Source organism: Equus przewalskii, chromosome X (assembly GCF_037783145.1).
Source record: "Equus przewalskii isolate Varuska chromosome X, EquPr2, whole genome shotgun sequence".
Lineage (NCBI taxonomy): Eukaryota > Metazoa > Chordata > Mammalia > Perissodactyla > Equidae > Equus > Equus przewalskii.
The window spans coordinates 54,264,958-54,287,834 of NC_091863.1; the positions used below are offsets into that span (position 1 = coordinate 54,264,958).

The 22,877-nt window shown below is 51.8% G+C and overlaps 2 protein-coding genes and 1 long non-coding RNA gene across 15 annotated transcripts in view; 2 read left to right on the forward strand and 1 right to left on the reverse strand.

The window, feature by feature from the left end:
• Nucleotides 1–44: 44 nt before the first annotated feature.
• On the forward strand, nucleotides 45–9,971 carry GDPD2 (glycerophosphodiester phosphodiesterase domain containing 2). Of its 8 annotated transcripts, none has more exons than XM_070603920.1 (17): nucleotides 45–387; nucleotides 1,566–1,693; nucleotides 2,022–2,135; nucleotides 2,394–2,497; nucleotides 2,794–2,887; nucleotides 3,040–3,099; nucleotides 3,356–3,454; nucleotides 3,635–3,728; nucleotides 3,875–4,020; nucleotides 4,146–4,228; nucleotides 4,326–4,476; nucleotides 6,181–6,402; nucleotides 6,605–6,753; nucleotides 8,357–8,504; nucleotides 8,651–8,733; nucleotides 9,178–9,206; nucleotides 9,291–9,971. In XM_070603920.1, the coding sequence occupies exons 3-17, from the start codon at nucleotides 2,031–2,033 to the stop codon at nucleotides 9,341–9,343; spliced, it is 1,620 nt and encodes a 539-aa protein (XP_070460021.1). In that variant the 5' UTR covers nucleotides 45–387; nucleotides 1,566–1,693; nucleotides 2,022–2,030; the 3' UTR covers nucleotides 9,344–9,971. The 8 variants fall into 8 exon arrangements, with proteins under 8 accessions (XP_070460021.1, XP_070460022.1, XP_070460025.1 ...); XM_070603921.1 differs by having other exon boundaries at nucleotides 87–387; nucleotides 1,535–1,693; XM_070603918.1 differs by having other exon boundaries at nucleotides 255–387; nucleotides 3,854–4,020.
• LOC139080961 (uncharacterized) lies at nucleotides 4,658–11,603 on the reverse strand. The gene is made up of 3 exons (XR_011535854.1): nucleotides 10,934–11,603; nucleotides 10,063–10,442; nucleotides 4,658–5,083 (listed from the first exon to the last, which is right to left on the reverse strand). It is a non-coding gene; the product is annotated as an uncharacterized lncRNA (long non-coding RNA).
• A 7,980-nt stretch (nucleotides 11,604–19,583) lies between these two features.
• The window catches only part of DLG3 (discs large MAGUK scaffold protein 3), a 52,965-nt gene continuing 49,671 nt past the window's right edge, over nucleotides 19,584–22,877 (forward strand). For 3 of the 6 annotated variants that reach the window (XM_070603904.1, XM_070603906.1, XM_070603907.1), the window contains exon 1: nucleotides 19,812–20,284. In XM_070603904.1, the coding sequence (XP_070460005.1) occupies nucleotides 19,928–20,284 (357 nt within the window). In that variant the 5' untranslated portion in view covers nucleotides 19,812–19,927. Of the gene's footprint in view, nucleotides 20,285–22,877 lie in introns of all 6 variants that reach the window. The other 3 variants (XM_070603905.1, XM_070603908.1, XM_070603909.1) reach the window with 2 other exon arrangements.

The window sequence follows — 22,877 nt, forward strand, 5'->3', positions numbered from 1 at the left end:
AGCTTCCCGCCTGCCCATGCCCTCAGCCCTCGCCTCCCTGAGCCAGGACAAAGGCCCAGCAGTGACTGAGAGGGGAACAGGAGGAGGGACAGAGGGATGGGGAAGGCTGCACAAAGGAATTCCTCACCCCGAGCCCCTGACCGGCAGCAAGTAAAGAAGCAGATCTGCTCTCCCTCCCCCTTCCTCCCTCCCATCTTCCCACCAGGGCTGGGCACTGGCCATAGAGCCACTGCAGGACCCGCATAGTCTCCTGTAGGTGGCAACAGTGCCACCTGTTTGACTGGTGGGGCTGAGCCAAGGACTGAAGAGGGAGGAGGCAGACAACTCGGAGAGGAGCTGAGAAGCAGTGCAGAGCAGAGAGCAGAGCAGAGCTGCCGCTGAGAAAAGGTGTGAGGGCTCGGGAAGGCTGGGGGGCTACAGGTGGGAGCAGCAGGGATTGGGCCCAGGGATTAAGCAGCACCCTTGCTCAGCTCCCCTGATTGGGGTTTGCAGTCTCCTCAGATGCTGACCCCATCCTCCAGACAGCTCCTGGAGGGAGGTGGGACTCTGGAAGGCAGTGTCTAGGGTGCAGGGGCAGGACCTGAGGGGAGGCAGGAGGTGCGGATGGAGCCCAGGGCAGGCTACTACAACCCAGTCCCCGATGGGAAGAGGCAGGGGCCTCCATTTGGGATGGCTTTTTCCTGGGAGCGGAGAGGTTTCCTTCCTCTAGCCCTTCCCCCAGCTCCAGCCCCCCACTCCTCCATGCCCTACCCCAACCCTCCTATCCCAAGGCAAGCATAGGGTAAGGAGGGCAGTTTCAGGAGCAGCTACACCCTCCCTCCCTCTCAGGGCCCGGCCACTGTGCACCTCCCTAAAACTCCACAGCCTCAGGGGAGCCCAGATGGCAAGGGTTTGTGTCCCTTAGACCTCACAAACTTTGGGTGTATCCAGGGCTCCTTTACACATTCAAAATCATCTAGAAACCCATTTGTACTGACAGCCACTAGTGCACACACATGTACAAATGCTGACACAAATTACACACCCTCTCGGTTAGAATCACAGTCACACACCCAACCTAATTTGGGGATCAGCAAGCCAGCTCGGTCTTAGCCTGACCCAGAAGTGCAAGGTACAGGGATCCTCTGCCCCAAGACAGCCACATCCCCCACTCACACCTTTGCCCTGTATTTGTTGCACTTTCACCAAAGTGACCTCAGAGGGTGGGGCCCTTGAAAGGGGGAAGGCGGAGACTGGGTTCCTGGCTGGGGTTGGGGGACGACTGGGCAGGAAGGGACAGCACTGGAGTGAGAGGGCTTGGGTTTTCCAGGTGTGTGCTGGCAGGAAAAGGGTTCCTTCAGAAGGCTGGGAGTGACCCTTCTGAAGGCTGGCAGTGACCCAGATGGCCTGTTCCCCTCAAGTCTTCCTCTTACGGGCAGTGGCCCCTGCCCCCTGCCCCCTGGGAGGTGGAGACAGAGATCTTTCAGTCAGGGCTTTGTGATGTGTGCAGTCTCTGTATCCATAGCAACTGGCCAATTAGCTGGGCCTCCCTTAGCCTCAGGTCAGAACTGGAACCTCTGCTTCAGGTTACTCCTGGTTCCTGGGGTGGAAGGCTTTCCAACAGAGGGCTGCCTGAAGCTCGGCCAGATCTGCCTCAACTTGCTGAACTCAGTTTGCCCCACCCGGGGCAGTTTCTCCTAAGTCCCCACCCTGGGTAAGCACTCAATCCCCAGAGCTGGATGCTGTTAAATGGGGAGGAGTTGGAGAGAGTGGGTGTGAATCCTCTCTGCAAAGAGGCTGGACCTCCTGGATGTCCCACTGACTTTCCAGGTATCCAGATTAAAGGGAAAGAGACCCCGGAGATTGTCCCCCTTTGCTCACCTCCTCATCCAATCTGGCACTTGAGGCCTGCCCTGTGACCTCTGTTGCTGAGCAGCGGCCCAGGCCTCTGCTCCTCTCCTGGGCTTCTTAGATACACTGGGAGGGAGGCTGGGATCTGTCTCCTGCCAGGGTCCCTGATGGCCAAGTGTCCCTTCCCCCAGGCCCTCACCATGGCCAAGTCCCCCGGCTGCTGCTCCGTCTGGGCCCGCTGCCTCCACTGCCTGTATAGCTGCCACTGGAGGAAATGCCCCAAAGAGAGGATGCCAACCAGCAAGGTGGAGTAGGGATGGGGGGCCAGAAGTCCGAGGCAGAGGCCTCTTAGGAGGGATAAGGAGGCCAAGTGTGCTCAGAGGCAGCTGGGGGGAAGGGGCTTTCTCTCCCCAGGAAGAAAATCTCCCTCAAATATGAAAAGAGCAGCCTGCAGAGCAGAGCAGCCCAACGCCTGGCAGGAAGCCCCCTTGAGCTGCCATTTGTTGGGGACTCTGAGCTGGAAGTGGGGATCGGCTATGAGCTTCTCTCCTGCCCCTTTGCAGTGCGACTGCATCTGGTTTGGTCTGCTCTTCCTCACCTTCCTCCTCTCCCTGGGCTGGCTGTACATCGGGCTCATCCTTCTCAATGACCTGCACAACTTCAACGAGTGTGTCATGGACCCCCTCTTCCTCAGCATACATGTCAACCTACTCCGAACCCTGGGACACCTGGGTGCTCAGTCATCCCCAGCCCTGCCCAGCTCTCCTGCTACCTAACCACCTTAGAAAATCCCTCCCCGAAGTCTCCCCAACCCTTGGAGCCCCCCCCCCCCCCCCCCGCCCCACGAAGAGTTTCCTCTCACTCCTTTCTAGTCCTCTTTCTGAATCCACCCATCCCAACTCCCCTCAGGCCACTATTAACACCCCTTCCCCCACTCGGACACTTCCCTCTCCCCTCCCACAGATTCCTGTTCAACCACTGGGGACACTGGATGGACTGGTCCCTGGCATTCCTGCTGGTCATCTCTCTACTGGTCACATATGCATCCCTGCTATTGGTGGGCCTAACCCCCACCTCGGCCCTTCCTTCCTGCTCAGCTCTACCCACCTGGCCACTGAGGGGAGGGTGGGAGGGAGGTGTCAGACTGGAAAACCCCACCTTAGTAACCCCTCTTTGCACCTCATTACTCCCACCACCCTCTGCCCCCAGCTCCTGGCCCTGCTCCTGCGGCTCTGTGGCCAGCCTCTGCGTCTGCACAGCGTCCACAAGGTAGAGTGCGGATGGGACCGAGCGGGAGAGGGGGCCACTGGGCCCAGCACTTGGCCAGCTATTTGCCAAGGCCTTCATTATTCTATCCCCAGGCTTGAGCTCAGGACCTGAGGCCCAGCAAATATTTGTTGAGTGAAAGAAGGAAAGTGGATGAGTCAGGAGAAGGGAATGGTCTTGTTTTCTTAGTGAGGGGGCAGCCCAGGTAGCCATAAGCCCAGGCTGACACAGAAGGTCCCATTCATCCCTGGTCCCCCAGGTGCTGCTACTCTTCATTATGCTTCTTGTGGCCGCTGGCCTTGTGGGACTGGACATCCAATGGCAGCAGGAGTGGCGTAGCTTACGTCTGTCACTGCAGGTGAGTGGCTGGTCTCCAGTGCCTAAGTGGGGGCCTCGGCCTATGGCCAACCCCAGGACATATCTTGCTCCCTGGTCCCCTACAAGTGCAAGTAGCTCTGAATTCCAAAAGTCAGGTCCTAGGAGGAGAAGGGGAGGGGCACTAGGAAGAAGAGCCCTCCTCACCAGCTCTTGTCCACAGGCCACAGCCCCATTCCTTCATATCGGAGCAGTTGCTGGCATCACCCTTCTGGCCTGGCCTGTGGCTGATACCTTCTACCGTATCCACCGAAGAGGTGCCAACTCCACTCCCCCACACACCCTCCCTGGCCATCAATGCTGCTGCCTGCCGCTGCCCAGTTTCCTGCAACTGCACTCTGTTTTCTGCCCCCAGGGCTCACCCGCTGTCCTTTCTCCATAGCCTGCCCCCTACTCCCCGCAGGTCCCAAGATTCTGCTACTGTTCTTATTTTTTGGAATTGCCCTGGCCAGCTACCTGGCCCCCCTGTGCATCTCCTCACCCTGTATCATGGAACCCAGAGACTTACCTCCCAAGCCGGGGCTGGTGGGACACCGAGGGGCCCCCATGGTAAGTGCTGGGCAGAATGCTGGCAGGGCGGGGAGGGTCTGCCCCTCCAGGCTGTAGCGGCCAGGCCTGTGGGTCCCCAGGCTCCTATCCTTCCCTGCTACCTCCTTACCAAGTCCCTTTCCCAGCTGGCCCCCGAGAACACCCTGATGTCCCTGCGGAAGACGGCTGAATGTGGAGCTGCTGTGTTCGAGACCGACGTGATGGTCAGGTGAGGGAAGCTGGGGGACTGAGGGACGCAGCAGGGGAGCTCTGGAAACAATGACCAGCCCCAGAGCTTGGCCCTCTGACACCCCTTGTGCCCTCAGCTCCGACGGTATCCCCTTCCTCATGCATGACGAGCACCTGAGTAGGACCACAGATGTGGCCTCTGTGTTCCCAACCCGAATCACCACCCACAGCAGTGACTTCTCCTGGGCAGAACTGAAGAGACTCAATGCTGGGGCCTGGTTTTTAGAGGTGAGGAGGTCAGCCTCTGGGAAGAGGCAGCCATCCGCAGGAGCACTCAGGGCAGAGTTCATTCATTGATAAGTATTTGCTGAGCCCTGTGCTGGGCAACAGGTATACAGTCTCTGCTCTCAAGTCACTCCCTCCTGGTAAAGAAGAGAGTCTAGGCAACAGGCTATCAGAATATGAAAGCTAGAGTGATAACAGTATCTTTACTGGGTAAAGAGGAGAGAGAGAGGAGTCACTGTTTGGCAGGTTGGCTGTGGGAGAGGATCAGGAGCGGTTTCACAGGAGAAGATCCCTGAGCAGCACATGAAATGCGAGTGGTTTTTAAGATGGGCAAGGCAGGGAACAGGAATTCTAGTCAGAGGGAAGAGCATGTGTAAAGCCCAAAAGGATGATGAAGTGTTTCTAGGGAACAAAACGTGGCTCAGTGGAACTGGGAGAGAAAATTCCTGGAAGGAGTAGGTGGTGAGACTGGCTAGGGGAGCAGAGGTCTCGGAGGGCTTCGCATGCCAGGCCAAAAGGCGTGGGCCTCAATCCTGCAGGTGATGGAAAATAGCTGAAAGGATACTTTATCGTTTCAGTTCTTCTTTTTCTGATTACAAAATACATGTTCCTTGAAAAAAAAAAAAAAAAAAAAAAAAGGTAAAACATCAGAGAAATAACCTAGAAATTGATGTCTCCCATAATCGAACTCCTCTGAGATATTCACTGTCAACAGTGGGTACATATTCTATATATACATACATATACACACACACACACATATATATATGTATACATGCACATATATACTTCCCATTTTGCACAAATAGGATCACTTAATGTATTCTTCGGCAACTTGATTTCTTTTTTTTTCATTTAACTCTGTATATGATGATACATCAGAATGATTAAGAGCAAAGCATCTGAGTTTGAATCCTGGCTTCACCACTTACTAGCTGTGAGCCTGGGCAACATTCATTAGTCTCTCTGTGCTTCATTTTCCTCATCTGTAAAATTAGAATAATAACAGTACCTACCTTGTACACTTCCTGGCACATAGTAAATAATGTGTTAGATAGCTCGCTTTTTCCATGTCAGTAATTAGAGGGTAAGGTCATTAGTTGATTACAAGGGGAGAAGAGGAGAGTGGCAGAGGTTCAGAATAGCTATTTGAAGGAATGGGGAGGGAGCAAATCAAGAACAAGTAAAAGGATGGCTAAGTGATACTACAAGCAAAAAATAGGACTACAGTGCCAACAGTCCACATGGTGTGCTCTGTCTCCAATTCGAGGGGTGGAGGAGGCAGACAATGGTAGAATTGAATCAGAGTTTAGAATTTGTAGGGCAGGTGGGGCAGGAAAGGAGTTGAGGGTGCTGTGGAAAATTAGTTTAAGCTGTGGACGAACCATGGGTAGGGGATGTAGGTGCGGTCAGAAAGGGACTGATGCACTGGGAGGAAAGCAAGGGGTCAAGATCCCAGAGGTCTCTGTGAGACCAAAGAGAAAGTGTAGCAGGAGAGAGGAAGTTAGGAAACTGGGAGAGTAGGAGGTTGGGGTCAGAGTAAGGTGATAGAAGGTCTGGAAAAGACCACAGTGTGAAGAAATACAGACCCTGGCTCAGAGGTGGGCAGAAGCTGAACACAAGTAGGGGAAATGAGTGAAGATGGTGAGGATGGGAGATGGCCTGGAGGCTTCTTCTGGTCTTGAAATAATTTTCCTATTCTTATAGAGGCGACCCTTCTGGGGGGCCAAGCAGCTGTCAGGCACTGATCGGAAAGAGGCTGAGAATCAGACAGTGCCAACCTTGGAAGAACTACTGAAGGAAGCTGCCGTCCTCAACATTTCCATCATGTTTGACCTGCGCCGCCCCCCGCCAAACCATACATACCATGATACTTTTGTGAACCAGACATTGGAGACTGTGCTGAGTGCAAGGGTGCCCCAAGACATGGTGATACTGCCAGGACCCCAAGTGCCCCTTCTTGCTCCTCCCCCCACCACCTTTCGTGGGCTAATTTTGAGGCTGGCCCCTGCCCCAGGGCCCTACCTCAGCTCATATACCCCATTCTGTTGTCAAACCTCTCTGCCCCTTCCCCTGCCCTTGGAATCCTCAGGCCTTCCCCAACTTCATGCCCATCCTCCGTTAACCACAGGTCCTTTGGCTACCAGACGAAGATCGGGCTAAAGTACAACAACGAGCACCCAAAATGCGCCAGATATATGGACAGCAGGGAGGCAACAGAACTGAGAGGCCCCAGTATCTCAACCTCCCCTATCAAGACCTGCCACTGTTGGATATCAAGTGAGTGCCAGAGGAAAGGAGCTGAGGGTATCACATGAGGCTTAAGGGTGGGGAAGAGCCTATGCAGAGAGGGCAAATGCCATTCATTCATTTACTCATACAACAAGTATTTATCAAACACTTGCTATGTATAAAGCACTATTTATTGCAGGCTTTGGGTGTACTAGTGAAAAAGACACACCATAAACCACTGAACAAACTATATGCATATTGGATAGTGATAAGTGATATGAAGACAATAAAATGGGGAGATGTAGTAGAGCAGTTGGGGTTGGGGAGTGAGGGGCTAGGGAGGGGCCACGTTAGGAGGAGTGGTTCAAGAATTGGTGTCTGGGCTGAGACCAGACGGGTCACAAGGAGCTAACGATGAGAAGAGCTGCAGAAGAGCAGAAACAGCGCCACTGAGCAAGGGGAAGGCGAGGCTGGAGAGGTAGGCAGGGGCCAAATTGGGTAGGACCTTGTAGGCTACGAGAAGGATTTTAGCTTTCATTCTACATCAAAGAGGTAAGCGTAAGAGAAGAAGAATCCAGGAGACAGAGGCTAGAGAGTATCAGCTGTGAGCTGGGCCCCAGAAGCTGACCCAGCCAGTAAACATGATGGACTTCAAAACATGTGGTTGCCAAAGTCTCTTATAAAGTCCTTGTGGTCAAATAGAAAAAATGTGGACTAAATGATAGCTCAGTTATCGTAAGCATTTCAAGGACATTTCACCAAGCTGTCACCATGGAGGAAGACATGACATCAGGTTTGGTCCTTACCTTAGTCTTGTCCTGGTCAACAATGACTGCCGATCATCTTTCCAAAAGACATGAATTGGTAATGAATACACTGACAATGAAATCGAGGCCCTGAAAGGTCTAAGCACTCTAAGATGATGGGCCAAATGTACCAAGATGAAATGCAACAGGGATAGATATAAAGACCTATGTTTGGGGCCTAGAAGAAGCTCAAATGCACAAAGACAAGAGAGGAGACACTGGCATCAGCAGGAATGTGTGTGAGAAAGACCAGGGCTTTGACTGAACACTATGCATAATAAGTCACCAGTGGCATGAAACATTGCCAAAAACTAACCTGACCCTGCGCTGCCTTCATACAGGCAGGGTACCCAGAAGGCAGGAGTTTTGCTCTATTCAAAGCTGGTCCAAGCCCACCTGGGATATGTTCAGATGCACCCCCCCATACTTTCAAAGGGACTCCAAATGATAAATTGGAGTAAGACCAGATTAGAGAGGTTTGTGTGGTGAAAGGAATGATAAGCCAGGTCCTAAGAGTAATAGTTAAAGGAACTGGGGCTGTTGGGTGTGGAGAAGAGAAGACTCAGGGGGGTGTGGTCACTGTTCCTCAGACCTCTGAAGGGCTGTCATAGGACAAAGAGGAGAGACACATCCATGTGGCCCCAGACAGCAAAGCTAGGACCCATAGTTGGAATCCACTAAGAGAGAGAGTTTAGCTATGCAAAGAACATCACTTTTGGTCAGGGGCTGCTATGCAAAGGTAGAACTGATAACTCCTTGGCAATGACACTGTAGATTCAAGCACAGGCGGGGGCTGCCTCCCATGCCTCGTGCCCCACAATTCTGTTTCTTTCCCGCTTTCACAGGGCACTGCACCAGGATAATGTCTCAGTGAACCTATTTGTAGTGAACAAGCCCTGGCTCTTCTCCCTACTCTGGTGTGCAGGGGTGGATTCGGTCACCACCAACGACTGCCAGCTGCTGCAGCAGATGCACTACCCTGTCTGGCTTATTGTAAGGGCTCTGGGACTGTCACCCTTCTTCCTCTTTTCCCATTCCTGCTTTTTCTTAACCCCATCCTTCTTTTCCTCACTTATTTCCCCCCACATACTACCTTTGGGGTGCTGGCCACTGACAGGGACCTTTTCCTCTTCCCATAGCCCCCTCAGACCTACCTTATGATGTGGATCGTTACTGATTGTGTCTCTACCCTGCTGCTTTTGTGGACTTTTCTGCTCCAGGGGTGAGTGCTTTGTGCCTTGCCTTTCTGGGTCTTTATTCTACCCAGGGTCCTGGTGATGAGGCTGATTCAGACTCATAGATGCTGCCTGGGGCTTGGGGTTTGGTCTGTTTGGTTCCTCTGAGATTCTTAGACCCTTGCTTATATAGTTATGCGCCACATAACAACGTTTCGGTCAACAATGGTGGTCCTATAAGATTAGTACCATAAAGGTAGGTGTGTAGTAGGCTATACCACCTAGGTTTGTGCGAGTACACTCTATGATGTTCGCACAATGACAAAATCGCCTAATAATGCATTTCTCAGAACATATTCCCATCGATAAGCAACATCTGATTGTACCCCAAATTGGCTTGAACCTGGGAAAGGCAGTTTGAGGGAACCTGGGGTTAAAATGTTGTGCTTGAAGCTGGCTGAACTCACAGAGGGAAGCTTTTCTCCCTACAGGAGATGTGCTAAGGAGAAAGAGAGAACTGGTAAGAACTTTCTCCCCTCACCTCATTTTTCTCCTCTTCTAGCCTTCCCCTTGCTCACTCCCTATATGCCCTCCCCACCCCCAGGCTTAGAAACAGCAGTGCTGCTGACCAGGATCAACAATTTCTTAATGGAGTGATGCTCTTCCCAGGAGCCCCACCAGCAGGAGTCTCAGGCCTGTCTGCATTGGCCAATGGCAAAGAAGGGAGAATGGCTGAAGTGGAACGTTAGCATGTTTGGGGTGGGGTAAATTTTGCCAACAGGAGTTTTTGAACTATGAGGGCACCCAGATGGTAAGCATGCCCCAAGTTTGCGTGGAATCTGCTCCCCTTGGGGTTTTGACCTGAGATGGTTGGGAAGACAGTGAGTCATGAGAAGTTTCTCCCAAAATGAAACTAGAACAGAGGAAGTGAAAAGGAGATTGCCAAGATAATGTTTCAGACCTGTGCGCGCGTGTTCTTGTGTAGAAGGAACAGGGTGTGTCAGGGACGGGAGAGCTTGGAACAGTGGCTGAAGGAGATGACAAAACGGCCTTTCCTGGAGAACTGTAAGATGATGGAGACACCAACCCTCCTCCCTTCACTGTCTCGCCTGATCCCTGCAATTTAGCTGCTTTCCTGCCTAGAGGCTGGGGGCTAAAGCCCATCTAGCCATGTAATTCTGTGCCCACAGGTAGCTTCTTGCTGTGCACAGCCTTTTCTTCAAGACGGGTTGATTCCTGTATCTTGTCTGTTAATCTGTTAATCAATGAATTTAATTCCCATTTGGTCACAGTCTAATCTTTTCAGCGCTGGGGCTGGGCGGAGGATGCACCTTCTATCTAGCGTCGTATGTGACATGACATTGAGGGGTCCTCACCGGGAGATTCGTGGGTTGGAAGGGGGAGGAGGACCACCTGGGGTTATGAAGGGCTGCAAAGGAGAAGCAGGAGAGCAGCCGCCACCGGGGTCATTCTGGGTGGCTGAGGCGCGCCGTGCAGAGTTGCGTTGTAGCGCCATCTTGTGGTCACCTGCCCCAAGAAGAGGGCCGCGTCGGTCGTCAGCATGACGTATTTGCTGAATGCCCCCTGTTTCCTGTGCCGGTTGGGGACTTGTGTCCTTGACTCCGGACCCTGAGGGCATGGTCCGATTTCTACAAGTTTTCTCTTCTCTGGGCTGTGCGCAGGGTCTGGTTTCCGGGCCCGCCTTCCCCTGGAGAAGCAGGTTCCCCAGTGTATTTGCTGCTCGTGAGTTCCTGGGCTAAACGGTTAAGATGACCAATGTGGGGCTAGCCTAGGATGGGGAGACTGGTAGAAGCGGGGCGGGGGGGGGGGGGGGGGAAGGTGGCTAAGGCCAAAACGGGGATTGGAGGGGGCTCTGTGGCTGACTCTTCAGTTCCCCACCACACCCATATTCGCCCCAGTTCGTGTCTCTACACGAAGGGAAATCGAATTAAGGCGCTGGCGAGCACAGGAGGTTCGGTTCGCAATTCCTCCTCTCTCGCCAGAGTGGGACCTGGAGCACACTAGCACCTCGGGACAAGACCCTACTCGGTTGCAGGGCAGCTCCTGGAACTACAATTCCCAGGATGCTCCCGGCCACTTCCGGCCTCGGGATCGACGGAGGCGGTTTGAATTTGTGTTCCCGCCCCCGCCTCCTCCGGGACCCCGCCCCTTCCTTTCTCTCGCCGCCCCGCCCCCGCCATGCGCACACATGAGGAGACACACAGGCAGGCGTCCACGCCAACATACCTGGCCTGCAGCTGGCGCGGTGGGCGGGGGCGCTGGTGTGCAACTGGCCGGGAGGCAGGAGCGAACGCCGCGGCCGCTGCCTGGTCCCGGTCCTCACCGGGGTCCACGCAGCCTTGTACCGGGCAGCTCTCCTTCACTACACAGCCTTTTCAAGCTGCGTTTCCTTAGTTTTCGCCGTTCCCGATCCCGCCCCTCAGTCAGACCGACTGCCGGCCTCAGCTCCGAAGCGCCCAGCCTGTCAGGTACTGCCGGGTTCTCACCTCTCGGCATGTACCTCCTCCCCCCATCCCTCCTCTTCTGTCCCCTCCCAGTCGCCCAGCCTCGCAGGCCTGCAGCCTCTTCCTCCCCTCCCCTTCTGATTTAACCCTGACAACCTCCTGGGTCTCCAACCCCCGCAGCCTCAACCTCGCAGCTCCCAGGCTCTCAGCTGCAGTCCTCTAAGCTCAGCGTCCAGACTCCCGGCCAGAATGCCAGGACTCAGCCCTATCCCTAGCCTTGGCTACTCAACCCTGAGCCTGCCACCGCAAATCCTTACTCTTTCCCAAGAGGACTGGACAGCTATGGCGCCCTTAACCTCTATGAGGCCCTGGACTGGAGACTGAGACTGACAAAAACTTGAGCGCGGAGGGCCAGGGGGAGCTGTTCGTTGGAGTTCGGGTGCAGTTGCTCCGTTATTTTTAGCTGCTGACTCACAGCTCCTGGCATCCGGGTTTGGGGCTAGCAGGCTGGGCTAGGGGGCTATTAATAGAGTCAAAGCACAGCCCCGACCCAGTTCAGTATGGAAGTACAGGGAGCAAGGAACCTCCCCCTGCCATCAGGCCTTGTGGAGATGTTGTGGACGGGGGCAGTGGCTGGACCAGTATCTCTCTGGCTGCCATTACCTCAGCCTGGTATCTCTACCTTGGAACTCTTGAGGGAAAGCCCACCACGAGACTCCTGGGCACAACTCTCCCCTGAGCTTGCCATGCCTTGGGGCTCTGCCACAATGCAGCTCCTGTTGTACTAGCTGAGAGTAAAGAAACGAGTCCCAAGTGGAGGGGTTATTGTAGCCACGGCCTTGGCCTGCCTGGCCCTACTCCTGGGCCAGAATGCTAGGTTACTAGCAGGAAAAACTGTGGATTTATGGTCCCCAAAGACCCTCATAAGGATGGGGTGCTTCAGCATGGTCCTAACAGAAGGAGCACGGAGCTGGCAATATGCTAGCCCCAAACCAGACACAGCACTAGGAAGCTGCCAAATTCTGTGTTTACCACCCTCCCATTCTTCTTTTTCTTTCTTGCCCTCTTCCTGGGCTCTGTCTGTCCCTACTCACAGGGGTCAACAGACCTCAGGATGTCTCCCTACTCCATAGAGAAACCTAATTCAGGAGAGCCACTGAGAAACTTGTCTCCACCAAAGTATGAATGATCCTTTATATATTGTCATTCTTATGGGGCTTTTTTATTTTAATGGACTAAAGTCGGCGTTTCCATACTTTGGGAATGGTAGGGAAATCTTGATACTTTACTGGACTAATCACCAAAATTATTCCCACCCATGTGCAATTTGCTAGAATTCCCATCGACTAAGGATGCGCACCCACAACAATAACCCCTACTTGCAAACCAGAAACTTCTGCCTTCAGCAGCCCCGATCTCAGGCTCCCGGTCCCAGGTGAAACCAGACGGCTTTGGGGCAAGGGTGATTGTTTCTCTACACACAGAGGCTAGGGTCACCCAATAAAGCTCTACTTTCAAGAATGAGCCCAGATTATTAGACAGCAGCAGGCCACACTGCCCCAACCCCGTCAATTTGCTGAGGGCACCAGAGAGACGGTGGATGGGATGAGAAATTGTCTCCTCCTCCTAAATCTCTTGGCATACTCCTCAGTCGCTTCAGTGTCTGTTCTGGCCGCCCCGTTGCCTAGCAACCACCTCCGCCTGCAGGGGCGTGGGGCTGCTTTTGACCTGTAGGGGGCGCCTGTCTCCCTGGGGCCTCGGAGGAGCTCTAGAATTTGGGGGTGGGGGTGGGGGTGGGGGTGGGGGGGGGGCGGGGAGTTCCAAGTGTCAAAGCATCTCAGGGTTGCAGACCTCCTCCAGCTGTCCTCATCTCAGTCGATGGCAATTGCACCTTTCCAGATGCTCTGGCCACAAACCCTTGGAACCACATCTCATATCCAACCCAGTCTAGTCTGAGTCTGTGGAGTGGGGAGAAGCTCACTATGAATTTAAAGAGATTTTACTCATATTCATTAAAAATGGACAGACAAGGGGCTGGCCCCGTGGCCGAGTGGTTAAGTTCGCGCGCTCCGCTGCAGGCGGCCCAGTGTTTCGTCGGTTCGAATCCTGGGCGCGGACATGGCACTGCTCGTCAGACCACGCTGAGGCAGCGTCCCACATGCCACAACTAGAAGGACCCACAACGAAGAATGCACAACTATGTACCGGGGGGCTTTGGGGAGAAAAAGGAAAAAATAAAAAATCTTTAAAAACGGCAATTGACAGAGAAACTTATTATAACAACAACAACAAAAAAATGGACAGACAAGAGAGAGAAAAGAAAGAGCAGCCAATGGAGATGGGGCATGGGGAGGGCAGTTCGACCATTTGAGGCTTAGCAATGCTTGTTCTTCAATCAGAGCGGTTCAGAGGGCCAGGCTATACGGGGCTTTTTTCCTGAGCCACTTTTAGGATGTAGGAAAAGAGTCTAGCACTCTATATTGACAAACTGCTGAGCATATAATAGACTTTAAGCTCTCAAGTTACCAGCCTAGCCTAGACTTGGTCATGAAGGAAGATATTCATTCATTTGTTCATTCAACAGTAATAGTTAACCCCAACCCACTGTATACCAGCTAATGTGCTAAGTGTTTTACATTTAATCCTCACAAAAACCTTGTGATTATTTCCTTTTCACAGATAAAGAAACTGAAGCTCAGAGAAGTAAAGTAACATCCAAGGTCACACAACTAGTGACTGGGTTGGGTCTGACTGAGCAACCACTGTGTGCCAGAGACTAAGAATATGGGAAACAAGACACTTCTCTCTTTTCTCTACCTCACGTAGAGTACCTTTTCTCTACTGAGTCACCCTTCAGGACCAAACTAAAAATGTCATCTTTGTGAAACTTTTCTTAAGTGCTCCCCACCATAAGTAGATATTAATTAATTAATTAATTAAGTAGATAATAATTGCTTTTCTGTACACCCGTCTGAAATAGCGCTTTTCATGGGTATTGTAATGATCTATTTCCATATTTCCATTTCTCTAACTCTGAGCACCTCAGTGACAGGGCCTGTTTACCATTCATCTCCACTTGGATGTCTGATAGACATCTCAAACTCAGCATGTCCAGATCTGGACACCTGATCTTTTCCCCCAAAATGACCACTCCTAAAGTTGTCCTCATCTCAGTTGAAGGTAATTCCACCTTTCCAGTTGCTCTGGGACCACACCTCATATCCAATTTGTCAGCAAATCCTGTTGACTCTCCCTTCAAAATACATCCAGAATCCAACCACATCTCATCACCTCCAGTGCTACCGCCCTGGTCCAAACTACCATCACCTGTCACCTGGACCACCGCAGTAGCCTCCTGACTGGTCTCACTGCTTCCACCCTTGTCCCCTGTGGCCTATTCTCCACACAGAAGCGAGAGTGATCCTGCTAAACCCAAGTCAGATCATGTCATTTCTCTGCACAAAACCCTCCAATGGCTCCCCATCTCTCTCAGAGTAAAGCCAAAATCCTTATAATGGCCTGCAGGCCCTACACAATCTGGTCCCCTGCTAAATCTCTGAGCTCATCTCCTAGTACTCTCCCCCTGCCTCACTTTGCTCCAGTCACTTGGTCCTTCTTGCTGTTCCTTGGACGAGCCAGGTGTACTCCTGACCCACGACCTTTGCACTGGCTCTTCCCTTGCTATGTACATTCTTCTGCTTGGCTCACTTCCTCACCTCCCTCAAGTCTTTGCTCAAATGTCACCTTCTCAGTGAGACCTACCCTGACCAACCTATTTAAGGTTGCCTCTATTCTAATTTCCAGTTTATAGTAAATACAGGGTATAGAGGAATGAGACAAATGACACCATGAGGGAAAAAAACCCCAGACAAATCCAGAATATAGGACATTCTACAAAACAACTGACTTGTACTCTTCAAAAAGTCAATGTCATTAATCAAAAAAAAAAAAGGTGGGAGACTTCTAGTTCTGGACCCAGTAGTAATAGGCACACTTCTCCTTATTCCTCCCACTAAGTACAGCTAAAACCCTGGACATTGTATATAAAACAAACATAAGAAGACTCTGAAAGAAAGAGAAAAGGGCAGACTGACTAGGAATCTCGGTGACCTGAACTCATGGTGGTGAGTTCCCTGGGTTTTCTTGTTGACTCTCATATTCCAGACTGGCACTGGAGAAACCAGCAGCCTGGAAATGCCAATGGGTACAGACAGAAAAAGCCTCAATAAAAGCCTGCTCTCTCTAGTCAGAAGACCAGGAAATGGGCAGCTTAGCCAGACAGAAAACTCTTAGACAATAACCATGCTACTACAACCGAACAGCACAGAAAAGAACTGCAGCCCCACCCACGCCAGCAAAGGCCAAGTAGAAATCCAGACTTTTACTCTTTCCAGGCTCCCCCAAGCTCTCTGGCATGGTGTCAAAGAAGGCCAAGTAGGGAGCCTGGACTTCCATCCATGCAGGGTAACAAGGCCTCTCCTCTCCGCTGGGTGGTGTCAGAGTGCCAGAGGAGGCCAAAAAGAGGGTCAGGACTTTTACCACTGCCCCCCCTCCTTCCCTCCCTACTCCACTCCTCTACCACCCTCACTGCCCCCCTCCCATGGTCAGTAGAAGCCACCTGGGGAGCAGGAAGGAGGCACTTCAATCCCTCCCAGCCTGAGAAGTATCAGTGGAGGCCTAGTGGGGAGCTAGAACTCCCACCCCTGCCCAGCAGTAAGGAGAAGCCCTGACCTTGGGTATCAACCAACACTGAGGGAGGAAGTTGAACTTATACACCTACCTGGCAGTAACCAAGCAGTGGCCCCTTCCACTGATTGAAAAGTGTCAGAGGAAGCCTACTCAAAACGAAAGATTTATAAATAAGATCCAGAGTCTCATAATATCCAAAACTGTCTAGGATGCTATAAAAAATTACTCATCATACCAGGAACTAGGAGACCCTCAATTTGAATGGGAAATAATTAACAGGTGCCAACACCAAGATGACAGAGCTTTCGATGATCTGACAAGGATTCTAAAGTGGCCAACATTTTTTTAAAAAAATGCTTCAATGAGCAATTACAAACAAAGTTGAAACAAATGAAAAAATAGAAAGTCTTAGCACAGAAGTAGGAGATATAACAAAGAATCAAATGGAAATTTTAGAACAGAAGAATATAATAACCAAACTAAAAAATTCAGTGGATGGGCTCATCAGGAGGATGGAGAGGATAGAGGAAGGAATCAGTGAACTTGGAAATAGAATATTAGAAATTACCCAATCTGAACAACAGTGGGAAAATAGATTTTAAAAAAGGATGAACAGAGCCTCAGAGACGTGGGATTATAACAAAAGACCTAACATCCATGTCATTGGAGTCCTGGAAGGAAAAGAGAAAGAGGGTGGGGCTGAAATAGTCCTCAAGAAATAATGGCTGAAAATTTCCCAAATTTAGCAAAAGACATAAACCTACAGATTCAAGAAGGTGAACAAACCCCAAAAAGGATAAACTCAAAGAAACCCATGCCAAGACACATCATAATCAAACTTTTGAAAACAAGACAAAGAGAAAATCTTGAAAGCAGCAAGAGAGAAACAACACCTTACCTATAGGGGAGAAACAGTTCACATGTCAGTGGATTTCTCATCAGAAACCATGGAGGCCAGAAGGAAGTGGCAAAATAAATTTCAAGTGTTGAAAGAACTGCCAACCCTGAGTGCTATGTCTAGTAAAAATGTCCTTCAGAAATAAGGGGGAAATCAAGATATCCTCAAACGAAAAGCTAAGAGAGTATGTCGCCAGCAGACCCACGCTAAAAGAATAGTTAAAGGCAGTTCTGAAAACAGAAAGAAAATGATAAAAGAAGAAATCTTGGAACATGAGGAAAGAAGAAAGATTAAGATGAGTAAAAATGTAAGTACATATAATAGACTTTCCTTCTCTTGAGTTGTCTAAATTATGTTTGATGGTTGAAGCAATAAGTGTAGTGTTGTCTAATGTGGAGCTCAATCTAAGTAGAGGAAATATTTAAGACAACCATATTATACATGGGACAGAGTAAAGGGACTTAAAAGGAGGTAAGGTTTCTACACTTCCCTCAACCTGATAAAATGATGACAGCAGATCTTCGTGGTGATGAAATAATTCTGTATCTTGATTGCAGTGGTTGTTATAGGAATCTCCACATGTGGTAAAATGGCATAGATCTATACACACATTGTACCAATGTCAATTTCCTGGTTTTGATATGTATTCTAATGATGTAAGATGTAATCATTGAGGGAAACTGCGTGAAGCGTATATGGGCCCTCTCTGTACTATGTATGCAACTTCCTTGTAAATCTACAATTATTTCAAAATAAAGTTTTTTCAAAGATTAGGACTGTTTCTAGATTGAAAGTGGCTAAAGACACAAATACAATGTGAGAGCACTGATTAGATTCTGATGTTAAAAATATAAAAGGCAAGCGTGGGGGAAATTTGAATATAGACTGGACATTAGATGATATTAAGTGATATAAAATTATTGTTAATTTTATTAGATGTCAGAGTAATATTGTGGTTATGTGGGAGAATGTGTTTATTCCTACAAGATGCATATTAAATTATTTATGGGAGAAGTGTAATGAAATCTGTAACTTAAATTTGAATGGTTCAGAAAAAAAGTGTAAATAGATCGATAGACCAAATATAGCAAGATGTTACCAGTTGTTGACTCTATGAGGAAGATATATAGATGCTCATTGTACTATTATTTCGACATTTCTGTATGCTTGCAAATTTTCATTTTTAAAAAAGTTGGAGAGGATATGTGGAGGATAGATATGTGATAAAGCAAGTATAGGTAAAGTAAAATGTTAATGAGACTCTAGATGACAATTGGGTGTTTGTTCCCTGTAAAATTCCCTCAATTCTTCTGTGTGTTTGAAATTTTTCATATTAAAATGTGGGGGTAAAAAACATGAAGAAAAATTATCACAACCGGTGTCCCCCACAGCACTCCCAATCCCTCTTTCTCTGCTCTACTTTTTCTTTTTATCCACAGCACTTATCACCATATATACTATATAATTCACTTATGTATTGTGCTGATTTTTGTCAGTGTCCTCTCACTAGAATGGAAGCTCCCCAGTGGCAGGGGTTTGTTGAGTTTTGTTCTGTTTGCTGCCACATCCCCAAATCCTAGAACAGTGTCTGGCAAATAGGAGGTGCTCAATGAATACTTGTTGAATTAAGAATGAATTTCTGTATCCCTAGGACCTGGTCAAGGTCTTGCACAGGGTAGGTGTGCAATGAATGTTTGTTGAATTGAACTGAGATCTAAGTTCTGCAGGAGAACTTAGAATAGACCTGTTGTACTAGAGTCGTTCAGAGCATGGATTCTGGAGTCAAATGGCCAGGATTTGCATCCTGATTCTGTCACTTCCAGCTGTGTTACCTAGCTGTATTACCATATCTGAGCCTCAATTTCTCAGTGGCAAAATTAAGGTAATAATAGTAGCACCTTGGTAGGGTTTTTGTTTGCATGTAAAGCATTTAGGACTTTGTGAAGACCCAATAACTGGTAGCTAACGACGAAACAAGAACTGGAAAAATATAAAGTCTTCCTGGCATGTCATCTTTCCTCCATCCCCCAACAGGCTGAGCCAGGAGAGGCCAAGGAGATGTCCTTGGAGAAGTATTCCCAAGTTCTTCTCCAGACCCCTAGAATATTTTCTCTCACTTCAGATCTCTTCTTACCTTTCCTCTTGACCTGGACTCTCTTTCCTCTTGGTATCCTGAAGCTCTTTCCCCCATCATGACCACAAGGGAGTGGAGTGGAGGAGAGAGGAGTCTGTGGACCAAGGACAAGAGCTTAGAGCCTTCTTTTCCTCCTGTTCTAGGCTTGAGTCCCTCGCTGGCGATAGAAGCAGGTCAAGTGTGAGGTTTGGTCATTTCGGGGCCTGGAGGTTGAGAGAACAATAGTCCTGAGAAGGAGGTGCTGACAGGAGAGTGGTCTCATAAGCTACCCTCTTCCTTGGTCCCCTGTTAGGAGAGAGCACCTCCCTTGCCCTGCTCCAACGTCCCTTCTGTCCGTTCTGCTGCCTAAAATCTTTACTTCTGGTGGCCCCAGATCAGAGCAAGCCCGGGGACCCATTGAGCATCTCCCTGCAACTCCCTCTTGCAAGTGGGATGGGGTGGAGTGGGTGGAGGATGGACGGAAATTGGGGATATGGGGGCATGAGATTGGAGGCTGAACTCACCCTTGGCCCAAGTCCCCTGCCCCTGCTCTAGGGTTGGCGGTACCCCTGATATATGGGGATCTGGGGCTGAGCCTGGGCGCGCCACTGCTTCTGTTCCTTTAAGGAGCCGCTGTTTAGCATTCCAGCCGCTGCCGCTGCCGCTGCCTGACTCTGCACGCTGATTGGCTGGAATCAACTGAGAAGGGAGCCAGGGAGAGATGCTCTTGACTCCACTCAGATCCATCCTGGGGACCAGTGCAGGAGCGGTCCTCGCGGCACCCAGCCTTTGCCCAGGCTCCCACTTCTTCTTTGCCACTGGGCCTCGGCCCAGGAGCCACAACGGGCGACACGGAGCCGCCAGTGCTGGAGGGGGAGCCGTGGGTGCGGGGCAGCGTCGGGGCAGAAGCCCCGGGACGCCCGCCCGGCCCCAGGCCCCGCTCCGCCCGGGCGCCCCCACGGGTGCCCCCCCCTTCCTGGTCCGAGCAGTGTGAGTGTGCCCGGGAGCCCGGCGGCGGCGGCGGCGGCGTGGAAACCGGCGTGGGCTGGGGGGTCCGGGCCGCAGGGGGCAGTGCCATGCACAAGCATCAGCACTGCTGTAAGTGCCCCGAGTGCTACGAGGTGACCCGCCTGGCCGCCCTGCGGCGCCTCGAGCCTCCCGGCTACGGGGACTGGCAGGTGCCCGACCCCTACGGGCCAGGTGGGGGTAATGGAGCCAGCGCGGGTTATGGGGGCTACAGCTCGCAGACCCTGCCCTCACAGGCGGGGGCCACCCCCACCCCCCGCACCAAGGCCAAGCTCATCCCCACTGGCCGGGATGTGGGGCCAGTGCCCCCTAAGCCAGTCCCAGGCAAGAGCACCCCCAAACTCAACGGCAGCGGCCCCAGCTGGTGGCCCGAGTGCACCTGTACCAACCGGGACTGGTATGAGCAGGTATGGACCAATGGAGGGGGGGCGGTGGGGCAACCCAGGGGGACTGAAGAGAGGGGGCCTAGAGGCCTGGAGTGCAGCAGGGTTTCCTAGGGCTCCAAGACAGTGGAACCTGAGCCCTAGCATTGCAGCTGAGCCAACAGAGGCGGTTGGAAATGTGGGCTTCCCTGTGTGTATGCTTGGGGGTCTCCATTTGGAGGGGATTGGGAGGAGCTGTGTGTGTCAGGAGGTGAAGGTATGGCGGAGGGGCACATTTTCCTGTGTGGGGGAATTGGGTTTGTCTCAGTGTGGGGGTTTAGCAGTGTCTGTGTGTCTGGCAGGGGGCGGGAGGTTCTGCGGGGGCTGTGTGTGGTGTGTGTCTCCACAGGAGGGGAGGAGGGGGCATGATGCTCTGCGTAGGGGGGACATGTGTGTGTGTGTGTGTGTGTGTATGTTGAGGTGTGTGGAGGGAGGCAATGGAGCTCCTGTGAATCTATGTAGAGGAGTCCATGTGCCCAGCTGCTGAGCTTCAGCCCTCAATGCCATGAGTCCCTCTCCGTCCCAGTCCCTTTGTGTGTGAATGTGCACATGGACATGTGGGGCTGTCTCTCTGAATGTGGAGGTGTCTCTGTAGATGAAGCTGCAGAGATAGCTGTGTTTGCCTGTGTGTGTGGCTACATGTATGTGTGTGAGCATGTGGCTGCAAGTATGTGCACATATGTGCCTCTGTGTGTGTGTGTGTGTGTGTGTGTGGTGTCCCTGTTGAGAGGCGCTTGACAGGCAAGGGAGGGGAGGGGGAGGAAGCGAGAGACATGTCCCAAGCAAGGCTGATAGGCTGCTGAGAAGGACGGACTCTTTTGTCCAAGCAGTCCGAAGTGTGTGTGTGCTGGGTGGAGGGGGGGGGGGAAGGGGGGTCTGTAGCAGGCTTCCTAGCTCCTGGAGCCAGGAAAGGGGCAGCTGCCCCGGTGCAGGGACTGGCCCCAGTGGAGCATGTCCCCCTTGGATACCCCCAGATGTGGGAGAACTTGGCCCCCCAGCTCTGACTTGGCACAGCTTGGGAACCCCTGGGTGCTGGGCACAACTCCGGCTTCCACTCCCAGCCTAAACTGCCAGCTTAGAAAATGGAAGGAGCATCTGTGGGAGAAGCAGCAAAATGGAGGCTGGGCCGGCAGAGCCAGGTCCCTGGCATGCATGGCGGAGGCCCTGTCTGGTTATTCGGCTCTGCAGCCCCCAGGGTAGGGAGAGAGAAGGAGGAGGCTTTGCTGTCGAGGGCAGGTGCTGACTGCCCCAAGCTGGTGACCGTTCTGGCTGCCTCTGTCCTCCTCTGGGGATAGGATGTGTTCTCACTCCGAAGCAAAGATGGGGACTTCCTGGGGAGAGGAGTCCTCAGTTCTGGCCTTCTGTCTGTCCACAATTACTGCTTCCCATGCGCCTTGCCTTGGCCCCTTGCCCTCTCCAGCAAGTCCCCCTCTCTCCTTTTCCCCTCTATCCTGGGGCCCTACCCTTGCAAACACTCTCTCATGCTTGTCCTGCTCAAATGGGAGATGAGTGCCAGTCCCAAGGCTGAGCAAGTTGGTCATGGTTTCTTTGCCAGGGTTGATCCCTGGATGGCTCCTGGCCCTGGGAGCAGGGTCCCTGAGGGGGGCAGTGGGAGGCTGGAGGGTGGACCAGCAAGAGCCGGGAGCTTCTGGGTCTCACTGGAGCTGGGCTTTAAGCATGGCTTATCACATGTGGGCACACATGGTACACCAGATGCATACAAGAGCTGCATGAGTGTCCTTTTGCCTGTGTTTCTGTTGCATGGTACTTCAGGCAGCTGCGTTGGTCTCAGGGCTCTGAAGAGCCATTGGTTCTTCCTCCTGGGATCAGGGACCAGAGGGGGCCTGCGCTGGAGTCCTCCCACCAACTCCTAGGGCTGAAAGGGATAAAGTCCTGGGCCAGACCCAGAAAAAGTGTAGGCAGGACTAGCCAGCCCTCTCCCCGTCTCCTCTCTGCTTCTTGAAGCCAAAGCTGCGTGGGGTGGAGGTTGGAGGGAGGAAGCAGAGCTGGGCATGTGGAGGAGCCCTCACCCGGGGTTTCCAGTTCCTCTCTTCAGAGGAGGAGACCAGGGGTCAAGAAAGGGGCAAGGCAGCCAGAGAAAGATTGGGGAGGGGTGCCAGGATACCTGGGGAGAGAGGCAAGAGGGCTCCTCCGTTCTTGGGGATGAGTGTGGGAGCCAGGGAGCAGGTTCTACTTGTCTGTCCAAAATCACATTTTCACTTGGTGATGGCCAAAAGTATGTCCTGTCTGGGGGCCACCTCTGTGGATTGGTCAGACCAACCCTGTGTTTCCATCCCCTTCCCTTCCTCTCCTCCCATGGCTACTGCTTGTTGAAGGTCATGGACTCTGCTGTCCATGCCTTGTTCTACCCTGGTTCTTTCTGCTGGGAAATACAAAGGGTTCAGGATCAAAAACCCCTTGGTAGAAATGGATTAGGACTTTGACTCCTTCTGCCCAGTTGAGGATTTGGGTTCCTGGGGACACAGAAGGAGATGTAGAATGAGGGTTTATGAGGTACTCTGAAGAGGGCAACTTTCCTTTTTCCCATGGGCTTTACTGGGGAAGGGGACGAGTGGCC